This window comes from Bos javanicus, chromosome 1, assembly GCF_032452875.1.
Source record: "Bos javanicus breed banteng chromosome 1, ARS-OSU_banteng_1.0, whole genome shotgun sequence".
Taxonomy (NCBI): domain Eukaryota; kingdom Metazoa; phylum Chordata; class Mammalia; order Artiodactyla; family Bovidae; genus Bos; species Bos javanicus.
In genome coordinates, this window is record NC_083868.1 from 145,472,397 (window position 1) to 145,484,243 (window position 11,847).

At 52.2% G+C, this 11,847-nt stretch overlaps 1 protein-coding gene across 18 annotated transcripts in view; it reads left to right on the forward strand.

Annotated features, from left to right (window-relative positions):
* Positions 1–5,793, forward strand: part of PCBP3 (poly(rC) binding protein 3) — a 230,473-nt gene extending 224,680 nt beyond the window's left edge. For 12 of the 18 annotated variants that reach the window (XM_061423762.1, XM_061423734.1, XM_061423740.1 and 9 more), the window contains 4 exons: positions 9–68; positions 3,577–3,629; positions 4,586–4,755; positions 5,176–5,793. In XM_061423762.1, coding sequence (XP_061279746.1) covers positions 9–68; positions 3,577–3,629; positions 4,586–4,755; positions 5,176–5,212 — 320 coding nt within the window. In that variant the 3' untranslated portion in view covers positions 5,213–5,793. The remainder of the gene's footprint in view (positions 1–8; positions 69–3,576; positions 3,630–4,585; positions 4,756–5,175) is intronic. The other 6 variants (XM_061423816.1, XM_061423866.1, XM_061423792.1 and 3 more) reach the window with 1 other exon arrangement.
* Positions 5,794–11,847: the final 6,054 nt, after the last annotated feature.

Consider the following 11,847-nt stretch of genomic DNA (forward strand, 5'->3'; position numbering starts at 1 on the left):
CTCTCCAGGAGAAAAGCTGCCTTTACACTCCTCCGAAGAAGCTCAAAATCTGATGGGCCAGTCGTCAGGTAAAATAAAACCACGCTAAATGGAGAGCCAGCAAGCCAGGAAAGGACCTGGCGGGTGGAAGGGGCCAGAGGGCCACTCGCTGAGTGCCTCGGGGGAGGGCTGCCGCCATCCCGGGCTGGCCCGAGCGGCCACTCCAGGTCTGCACACGTGGCTCCCAGCTTCCACCTATGGCTCTGCAATTGTGGTGATGGGTCAAGTCTCTGCCAGTGCTTGGGGCACAGCGGCCCCATCAGGTAGAAGGTCATTTATCCTCCCAGGGGCACAGCATGGAGGGCTGGAGGGAAGGGCCGACCAGGCTGTGAGTTTTCATAGGAGAGAAGACCACTCTGGGGTGGATCTGCACTGAATACCCCCTGACGTGGCAGGGCAGGCGTGGATCCTCAGATCCCGTCACCCAGGCTTGGAGCAGAGAGCGTGGCTCCTTACAGGCTGTTTGGGAGCAAAGCCACTGGAAGCATGTGCCCTGGACTTGGCAGGGCCCTGTGACAGAGGCACCCACCACGCTCCAACCCACTCCCCATGCAGGCCTGGATCAGAGCAGAAGAGCGAGGGTCCTGCTTATGGGGAAGCCGGGGAGGGTCTCAGCCGCCGCCTCCACTGCTGTTCTGGACCTCAGGGCATCTGCCTGTCATCTGTCCCTCAGGACCACAGGGGTCCAGCTGAGACCATGGGGCTCAGGGGTCATCTATTGAGCTGAAACCCCAGCTCTGATGATCCGTGTGCTTGCTGTGGGTTTCTTCTCAGTGCTGCTTTTAATTAAGCTATTGGAGATTTTAATGAGTGGAAATTAGAGGAAAACAGAATAATTTTTATTATGGAGCTGGATACCAACCTCTGCACAGTTCCGTATCTGGGTGATGACACGTGTCCAGGGGCTCTGTGCAGCCTTTGCTGTTTATAGTGAGATTTCAGTAACTGCCCAGCCCTGGTCTCCGGGAGACTGTCTGGGAGCCCCCAGGGCCTGGCCTTCCCAGGAAGAATGCTCCCTCACCACACCCCAACCCCACCACAGCCCTCCCAGCATGACCTCAGAGACAGGGGACTCGTGTTAACACATCCCTATGATGATCTCCCTCTTTAGGGCCCCTGGAACCTTTGGAACTCAGGTGCACATACACCCCCACGCACACACACACACACCCCACGTGCATGGACACACACCCCCCGTGTACATATGCATACACAACGCACATCACACACACATACACACATACACATGGACACACATAGACCCCATGTACAAATGCACACATGTTCCCCCACGCACACGGGCACACACACACGCCATGAATATGCACACACACACATCTATGCACACGGGCACACACACCATGCACACGCACACACATGCCCCCATGTACATATGCACCTATGCCCCCATGCACATGCACACATATGCCCTCCCATGCACACACACATACACACCCCATGCACATGGGCACACCCCCCCATGTACATATGCACACATACACCCCCCATACACATACACAGCCCCCACATACACGCACACACACCCATGCACACAGGTACACAAACCCCCATGTACATATGCACTCACACTCCCCATGCACATGCACACCCCCCATGCACATGCACACACACCCATGCACATGCACACACCCCCATGCACGTGCATACACCCCATGCACATGCACACCCCCATGCACATGCATACACCCACATGCACATCCCCATGCAATGCACACCCCCATGCACATGCACACCCCCCATGCACATGCACACCCCCCATGCACATACACACCCCCATGCACATGCACACCCCCATGCACATGACACACCCCCATGCACATGCATACACCCACATGCACATCCCTATGCACATGCACACCCCCATGCACATGCACAATCCCCATGCACATGCACACATCCCCCCATGCACATGCACACACCCCCATGCACATGCACACCCCCCATGGACATGCACACACACCCCCATGCACATGCACACACACATGCCATGGCAGCAGGTCAGGAGCCTGGACGGGTTGTCCTCACCCTGAGGCCGCGTCACACGCTCCCCGGCATCTGGGATTTGTGTGGGAGAGGCAGTGCTTGCGACTCCTAAGAGGAAGCCCACCCCTGGGATGGCTTTAGCAGCTTTTCAACGAAGCCCCCTCATTTGGAAAACACAAGCCAGGGAAGCAGGTGTGACCCCCCAAACCAGGAATCCTTGCACGGTACTCAGGACCAGGGAAGTCTCTGAGGTGACGTTTTAAATGTCGCTGTCGACTGAGTATGCGTACAGATGGATGGGGACTGGTAACTGTATTGAAAATCCCTTTATATAAAGAGATGAGGAGCAGCAGCTCCAGGTTTAGCTGCGTAAGAGAAAGTGGCGGACAATTTGGGGTGAGTTGATTTGTTTGGCACAGCTGAGCCCTGTGCTCCACAGGCCCCAGAACAGCCTCCGCCTCGCCAGGTCCCTGTGCTTGAGACACCGGGGGCCACCGCACATCTTGTTCCAGGGACCTGGTTGCCATGGAGGAGGACATGCGGGCAGGGACCGGGCAGTCCCATTTGTCAGGACCCCTGGGCATGTGGGGATAAGGCTGAGGGGCAGGGACCAGCGAGGGAGGAGCATGGGGTGGGCAAAGGGCTCAGGTCCTGGAATGTTCTGAGCTCCGGAATGTTCCAGAGAGCGGCACCTGCGATGCCTGGCTGCAAGGGCGAGAGGGGTGGGGCCAAGGCAGGATGGCGGGGTCGCAGCCACAGGCTGGAGCTTGAGCTGCCTCCTGACAGGGTGGAAGCGCCTGGTATGAAGGAGCACTCTGTCCGGTGATTGCCTCCCTCCCCTTGGGGCCCCTCAAGGCCCCCCCCATTTTGTGCACTGTTTCTGAAGCAAGTGTTGGACTTGTCCTTGATCCTGAGAGGCTGGCTCTGACTTAGTGGGTCCGGAGCTGGGATTTGTAGAGATGGAAGCTGCAACGTGTGAGGAGCTGGGCCTGGGTGCTCATCTTCACCCAGACACCCTGTGGAAAGGCACGTCTTCCCCGGCCTGGCTCTCGGACCAGCCTCCCTGCCCCAGCACTGGAAGTGTTGTGGGGGGCTGGAGCCCCGGGGCCTGCAAGGGAAGTGGGTGGTGGCTGGGGCAGCAGAGGCGGCTGTGCTGGCAAGTCTGGGGCACGCAGGGCTGCTGTGACCAGCGTGGCCTGCATACCAGGCGTAGACACCAGGGGATCTGAGCGATGTCTCAGGAGGCTGTGCCACATGGCAGCCAAGTGACGCAAGTTGTACCCAGGAGGAAAAGAGGAGCCACCTCCTGCCAGGTTCCGCCTCCCTGTTTGAGAGATGCTGGGTCAGGAGAAGGGTGGCAGTTGGGACCCAGAGCTCACAGGCCCCAGCCCCCAGCTGTGCAGACCCTGCTCTGGGCATTCCCCAGCCCTGCCTGCCTGTGGCCAAGTGGGGAGCGGGGTCAGGTGCCTGCACGGTGGGAACAGCCTTCCCCCAGCCTTCACTCGCCTAACCCTGTCCTCTCGCTGTGCCCAGGTCTGGACGCCAGCCCCCCGGCCAGCACTCACGAGCTCACCATTCCCAATGATGTGAGTATGTCCAGCCTCACCCGCCTGAGCCCACGTGCGCCCCTGCCCCGTTAAGCAGCTGAATGCCCTTGGGGGTGGGTGACGTCACCCCCAAGTTACCAGACAGGGAAGAGCCATGGGGGCATCAGGGTGAACTCAGAATGCAGATGCCAGAGCTGCCTGGGGATCCTGGCTGTCGGTGAAGGTCCTACCCTGGTTCAGGGTCACCCTGGGGACAGGTGGTCCAGGAGCACCCCAAAGGCCCTTGGAGGGCCTCCCACACTCCCCCCACACACTCCCCTGACACGCTTCCCTCACAGGGCCTCACACACTCCCTTCACACACGTCCCCCATATGCTCTCCCCATGCCCTCCACCACACAGCCCCCAATATAATCCCTCACAGGGTCTCCCATACACTCCTCCCACGCCCTCTATCCACACTTCTGCCACACGCTCCCCTCACACCCTCCCTTACACACTCCTTCACATGCTCCGTTACACCCTCCTTTACACACTCAGTTATCTCCCAGCCATCCTCTGGACCCTTGAGTCATCCTAAGAATGCCGACTCCAGTCCCCAAACCAAGACGCCAGGGCGGGTGTGGATCTGGTGTCCTTGGAGGGACAGCAGCCTGGGGGGCATGGCAATGGCTAGGGACATGCCTCTCCAGCTCCTGTGTCCACTCAAACATCCCTCCAGCCCGAGAGTGCATCCTAGAGGGGCCAGCGTGGCCTCAGGCCCACAGAGGACACTGAGCCAGGTGAGGGGTCTCCATGACTGCAGGCTCTTCATTTGATGGGACTTCCTAGAGTTGAGGCCTCGCGGCTCCCATTCTCCAGCAGGAGTGGAGGCGTGCCTCTCGGGGGGACCTGGGAAGGGACCAAGGCAGTGGGACCCCCAGCTCCCCTTATGTCTCGGCTGCACTCAGACCACAGTGGATTCTCTCCAAGATGCTCCTGCATCCTTTCTTCCAGCTAATAGGCTGCATAATTGGACGCCAAGGGACCAAAATCAATGAAATTCGACAGATGTCTGGAGCGCAGATCAAAATCGCCAATGCCACAGAGGGGTCATCAGAGCGCCAGATCACCATCACGGGGACCCCAGCCAACATCAGCCTTGCCCAGTACCTCATCAACGCCAGGTGAGGACTGGGTGGGGCCTGGACTGGCCTGCCTCCCAGGGTTCTCTTCTGGGGGTGGGACGTGCTTAGGGAGTCTCCAGGTGACACAGGACCACACGCTTCTCTGTCCTCTCACCCTTGACTTCCACCCTCCAGCCGTGCCCACGTGGCCCCACACAAGTCGCTGGGCGTTGACACCCTACATGGCACGCTGTGGGGAGCCCCACGTCCACGCCTCCCTGGCAGGGTGACTCCTGCACCCCTCCCCACAGTGGCAGCAGAAACGGCCGTGGCAGCCGGCGCCTGTCACATCCCCCTCACCCCAACCCCGTGTGGTGACTGGCATGCAGGCCGCAGGCTGTGAAGGAGGGGTCAGGACTCTGAGGACACCTCGCCCATGAGAACACGGTGACCTGTGACCTGTGCCCTTATCTCTTTCAGGCTGACGTCCGAGGTCACCGGAATGGGCGCCCTCTAACCTCACCGCGCCCCCACGCTCACCACCTGTGCAGACTGCCCCCCGCCCCCCGCAGATGTAGAGGTTTCTTTACCAACAGAAGCTATCTGTGGCTGCCTAGACCTGTGCCCACAATGCTCCAAGTGTGTCTGGGGCCCCCGGCTCCACCCTGACACTGCTCCAAGTTCATTTACGCCTGCTCCTCACGCGTTGGCATGCCATGTCCATTATTTTAAAGGCTTTGTGGCCACTCCCATCTGTGACGCTCTAGAAACGTCGTTCCTTAGTGTCCGTGTAACCTTTTTAAGACTTGGTTTGATGTGTGGACGTTGTCTCCGAGGCCCCAGAGCTGTGGCCGCAGGAAGCCACCCCTCCCAGTGCCCTCGGCTTTGATTCCCGTGGCCACACGGGTCAGCACCGGGTGGGGTGCACATCTCCCCATGTCCGAGGGCAGGAGAGTGGAGGGCTCGGGGTTGTGACAGGGGAGGAGGGAGCGGGCTGCTAGGCCCCAGGCATCTGTCTTCGGGGCTGACAGTGTGGACCGGCTGGGAGGCACCTCTGCACTGGGTCCCAGTTCAATAAATGATGCGCGCTGCCCCTCATCTTGGACTCCTCTCTGTGACCTCCCCACCCCTCCCCTCCCTCCCGCCACGCTCAGACCCCAAACATGCCGAGGAGCAGCTCCACCTTCTCCGACAAAGTGAGATTCCACCTGTTCCCACCTTCAGGCTTTGGCTTGTATGAATCTTTCTTGTCTTACTTCTCCTAAGCTGCTTGGATGGCAGAGATGTAACCCCAAATCCAGCGTCTGCAAGTGAGGCCACCCCCTCCTCGCCCTGGTCACACTGTGCACTCAGTGACCCTGAGCTTCCCAGTGGGAGCCCATCCCTCTCCACTGCCCCCCCAAGCTTAGCCCACCTGTGCTCACCCGCAGAGTCTACTGCACACCTCTCCGTGCTGATGCCCGGGGGACCCAGGCCCGGGGCAGGGGGCTGCCTTGTTAGGTGGCCCTGGGCCGCATCGGCACCACCTCCTCGGGCCAGATCTGGGCTCACGGGTGCTGTGGCAGGTAGGGGTCTGGAGATGAGGCGAAGCCAAGCCCCTGCCGTGGGCACCACCCCCCTGCATGAGAGTCCAAGTGGCCCAGGGGGCTCTTCCTTGGTGCCCACCCCTCAGCAGGAGCCCTTCTGTGTCTGCCCTGTGAGGAGGCTGCCCTGCTCCTCAGACTCTGGCCAGGCCTCTAGTGCTCAGGCCGTACAGGCACCCTGCCCTGCCCTCCCTGCAGTTAGCTGGTGGAGGCTGGGTGCACAGCATAGAGGCTCCTGGCTATACTGCAAGCCCAGCTGTTTAGGGCTGCAGCTCACTCATCCACTGGACACGCTGGCCAGGTGCAGGCCACAATTCGGGGCCTGGAGGCGACAGGGACGAGGTGGGCACCAGCCTTCTTCTGGGGACCTCAGTCAGTGGTGGGTGGCCAGTGGACAGGGTGAGGATTGCCTTAGAGAGCCAAAGCCAACCGTGGGTGGGGCGGATGTAGAAAGTGCTGTGTCAATGCTGGGGCTCGAGAAGCTGCAGGCCGAGGGGGAGCTGAGGTGTGGCCCCCGCCGTGCACTCATCTGGAGCAGAACAGCAAGTCGGGCGGCCAGGGCAGCAGGAGCTGGTTCAGGAGGGCAGGGGGCACAGGAAAGATGGGGTGGGGCTGGGCCAGGGCTCTGGCTCTGGAGGAGGAACACAGTCTTCCCTTCTGATCCCAAGTGTGCTGTAGGAGAAAGTGGGTCCAGGCTGCTTGCATGGAGGCCCTTGCTCTGAGGCAAACAGCAGTTTGCCCTCCACGTGGGGAAACTGCAGTTGAGGGTTGGGGAGATGGGAGCTTGGTTGGGGACATGCCGGGGTTGAGATACACCAGCCCCACCATCCAGGCAAGAGAGGCAGGGAAGCAGCAGTCCAGGTGCCACGGGAGGAGCCCTGAGGGGCACCACACAGGACACCCCCGGGCATCAGGAAGAGGGGTCTCACTTGTGCCACCCGGCCTGGGACCCAGTGTGAGGCCCAGACGAAATGCCAGGCGTGTCACGAACCCCAGCTGATGCCCGGCACCCGGAGGAGCAGGGCTGCCTGCAGAGCAGGCTCACACCTCTGTGCTCACAAATACAACTGCTGTGGATGATCCTGTACAAGTCTTTGTCGGAGGTAAATACCTAGGAGTGAAGTGACTGGGCGTGTGACGTGTGTGTCTAAGAAACTGTTGAGCTGTTGTCTGACGCGGTTGTCCCGTTGTTTGTTCTCTCCACGTTGCGTGAAAGCTGCAGTTGCTCCATGTCCTCAGCAGCATGAGGTGCACTCAGGCTTCTTAATATTAGCCGTTCTATGGGGTGTGAAATGGCATCTCTTTGTGATTCTAGCATTTCCCTTATGACACAATGTTGAGCATCTTTTCTCTCCTGAAGTGTTTATTCAAATCTTTTGCCTGTTTCTTACTATGACTTTCTTATTACTGAGTTTTAAGAGTTTTTCTTGTGTTCTGGATATGAGTCATTTATGAGATACATCATATGCTTTGTAAATATTTTCCTCCATCCTATGGCTTGTCTTTTCATTCTCTCAGTAATGTCTTTTGAAAAGCAAAAGTTTTTAATTTTGATGAAGTCCGAGTTATTGATTTGTTTATGGATTGGGCTTTTAATGTCCTATCTAGTAATCTTTGACTAAACCGAGGTCACAAAGATTTTCCTCATGTATTTTCTTCTAGAAGTTTTGTACTTTCATTTTCTCACTGAATTGCCTTTGCTCCTTTATCAAAAATTAGTTTTCCCTATATGTGCAGCTTTATTTGAGGGCTCTCTAGTCTGTTCGCTAATCTATTTGTATATCTTTATTCCAGTGCCATGCTGTTTTGATGACTGTAGCCTTACCATGTCTTAAAGTTGTGGTGGTCCTCCAACATTGTTCTTCTTTTCAAAGTTGCTTTGAGTATTTAAGTCCTTTTTCAATTTCTGTATGAATTTTAGAGTCAGCTGATAATTTTACACACACCAAAAAAGTGTGCTCTGGCTTGATTAGGATGGTGTAGAATCGATTGCTTAATTTGAAGATAATTGACAGCTTGACAATATCAGGTCATTTGACCTGTGAACAAGGTGTATCTTTCCATCTATTTATGAGTTATTTATTTTCTTTCAAAATGTTTCAGAGTTCTCAGTGTACAGGTTTATAAATTTTGGTCAGACTTACCCTGAAATATTTCATATTTTCCATACTGTTTTAAATATTTAACTTTAGTTTATAATTTTTCATTGCTAGTATATAGAAATACAGTGAATCTGTGTGTGTATATATATATATATATATATATAGTTTCTTAGAGTCTGTGCAAACAATAGAAAAGCTCAATGAAGCTAAGAGCTTATTCTTTGAAAACATAAAGTAAATTTATAAACCTTTAGCCAAACTCATCAAGAAAACAAGGGCGGGGGGTCCAGATCAATAAAATCAGAAATTAAAAAGGAGAAGTTTCAAGCAATACCACAGAAATACAGAAGATCATAGGATTAATACAATAAGTTCAGTTAAGTAGCTCAGTCATGTCCGGCTCTTTGAGACCCCATGAACTGCAGCATGCCAAGCTTCCCTGTCCATCACCAATTCCCAGAGCTTGCTCAAACTTGTGTCCATCCAGACGGTGATGGCATCCAACTATCTCATCTTCTGTCGTCCCCTTCACTCTGCATAGAAGTTAAATAAGCAGGGTGACACTATACAGCCTTGATTTACTCCTTTCCCAATTTGGAACCAGTCCATTGTTCCATGTTCAGTTCTAATTGTTGCTTCTTGACCTGTATAGATTTCTCAGGAGGCAGGTAAGGTGGTCTGGTATTCCCATCTCTTGAAGAATTTTCCACAGTTTGTTGTGATCCACATGGTCAAAGGCTTTAATGTAGTCAATGAAGCAGAAGGAGATGTTTTTCTAGAATTCTCTTGGTTTTTGTATGATCCAACGGATGTTGGCAATTTGATCTCTGGTTCCTCTGCCTTTTCTAAATCCAGTTTGTGTGTCTGGAAATTCTCGGTTCACATACTATTGAACCCTAGCTTGAAGGATTTTGAGCATTACTTTGCTAGCATATTAAATGAGTGCAATTGTGCATTAGTTTGCACATTCTTTGGCATTGCCCTTCTTTGGGACTGGAATAAAAACTGATCTTTTCTAGTCCTGTGGCCACTGCTGAGTTTTCCAAATTTGCTGGCATATTGAGTGCAGCATTTTCACAGCATCATCTTTTAAGATTTGAAATAGCTCAGCTGGAATTCCATCACTTCCACTAGCTTTGTTGGTGGTGATGCTTTCTAAGGCCCACTTGACTTTGCACTCCAAGATGTCTGGCTCTAGGTGAGTGATCACATCATTGTGGTTATCTGGGTCATGAAGCTCTTTTTTGTACAGTTCTTCTGTGTATTCTTGCCACCTCTTAATATCTTCTGCTTCTGTTAGGTCCATACCATTTCTGTCCTTTATTGTGTCCATCTTTGCATGAGATATTCCCTTGGTATCTCTAATTTTCTTGAAGAGATCTCTAGTCTTTCCCATTCTATTGTTTTCCTCTATTTCTTTGCATTGATCACTGAGGAAGGCTTTCTTATCTCTCCTTGCTATTCTTTGGAACTCTGCATTCAGGTAGATATAGCTTTCCTTTTCTCCTTTGCCTTGAACTTCTCTTCTTTTCACAGCTATTTGTAAGGCCTCCTCAGACAACCATTTTGCCTCTTTGCATTTCTGTTACTTGGGGATGATTTTGATCACGGCCTCCTGTACAGTGTTACGAACTCCATCCATAGTTCTTCAGGCACTCCATCAGATCTAATCCCTTGAATCTATTTGTCACTTCCACTGTATAATCATTAGGGATTTGATTTAGGTCATACCTGAACGGTCTAGTGGTTTTCCCTACTTTCTTCAACTTAAGTCTGAATTTGGCAATAAGGAGTTCATGATCTGAGCCACAGTCAGCTCTGGGTCTTGTTTTTGCTGACTGTATAGAGCTTCTCCATCTTTGGCTGCAAAGAACATAATCAATCTGATTTTGGTATTGACCATCTGGTGGTGTCCATGTGTAGAGTTATCTCTTGTGTTGTTGGAAGAAGGTGTTTGCTATGACCAGTGCATTCTCTTGGCAAAACTCTGTTAGCCTTTGCCCTGCTTCATTTTGTACTCCAAGGCCAGAACTTGGTGGGATCTCTTGACCCTACTTTTGCATCCCAGTCCCCTATGATGAAAAGGACATCTTTTTTAGCATTAGTTCTAGTAGGTCTTCATAGAACCATTCAACTTCATCTTCTTTGGCCTTAGTGGTTGGGGTATTGGATTACTGTGATAAAATTATGTCAATAAAATGGACAACCTAGAAGAAATAAACAAATTTATAAAAATACACAACCTCCCAAGACTGAACTAGGATGAAAGAAAAAATATGATCACACAAATAACCAATAATGAAATTTTTTATATTTATTTACTTATTTGAGTATTTAATTATTTTTTGTGGGGTCTTATTTGTGGCATGGGGGCTTAGTTGCTCTGCAGTATGTGGGATCTTAGTTCCCTGACCAGTAATTGAACCAGTGTCCCCTGCACTGCAAGGCAGATTCTTAGCCACTGGACCACCAGGTAAGTCCCACAATAATGAAATAGAATCAGGAAAACAAACAAACAATTGGCAAAAAAAGTCCAGGGCCAGACAGCTTCACAGGTGATCCTCTACACATTAGAGAGTATCTCTCCTTCTCAAGTTATTTCCAAAAATATTGCATAGGAAGGAATACTTCTGAGCTCATTCTGCAAGGCCAACGTTACACTGATACCAAAACTAGACAAAGATATCACCAAAAAAGAAAATTACAGACCAATCTCACTGATGAACATAGATGCAGAAATCTCAACAAAACATTGTTGCTGCTGCTGCTAAGTCGCTTCAGTCGTGTCTGACTCTGTGCAACCCCATGGACTGCAGCCTACCAAGCTTCTCCGTCCATGGGATTCTCCAGGCAAGAACACTGGAGTGGGTTGCCATTTCCTTCTCCAATGCATGAAAGTGGAAAGTGAAAGTGAAGTCGCTAAGTCGTGTCTGACTCTTCGTGACCCCATGGACTGCAGCCTACCAGGTTCCTCCATCCATGGGATTTTCTGGGCAACAGTACTGGAGTGGGTGCCATTGCCTTCTCCCCAACAAAACACTAGCAAACTAAATTCAGAAATACATGAGAAGAATCATACACAGTGATCAAGGGTAATTTATTCCAGGGATGCAAGGATGTCTTTATATCCACTAACAATTAATATGATATGCCACATTAGCAAACTAAAAAATAAAAATCATATCATCATCTCAGTAGATCCAGAAAAAGGTTTTGACAAAATTCAGCAATGATTTATGATTTAACAAACCCTCAACACAGTGGGTATAGAGAGAACATATCTCAACATAATAAAAGCCATACATATCAAACCCACAGCTACCATCATACTCAGATGAAAGCATTTTCTCTAAGATCAGGAACAAGACAAGGCTGCCCAGTCTCACTACCTTTCTTCAACATAAAGTTGAAAGTCCTAGCCACAGCTATCAGATGAGAAAAAGAAAGAAAAAGAATCCAAATTGGAA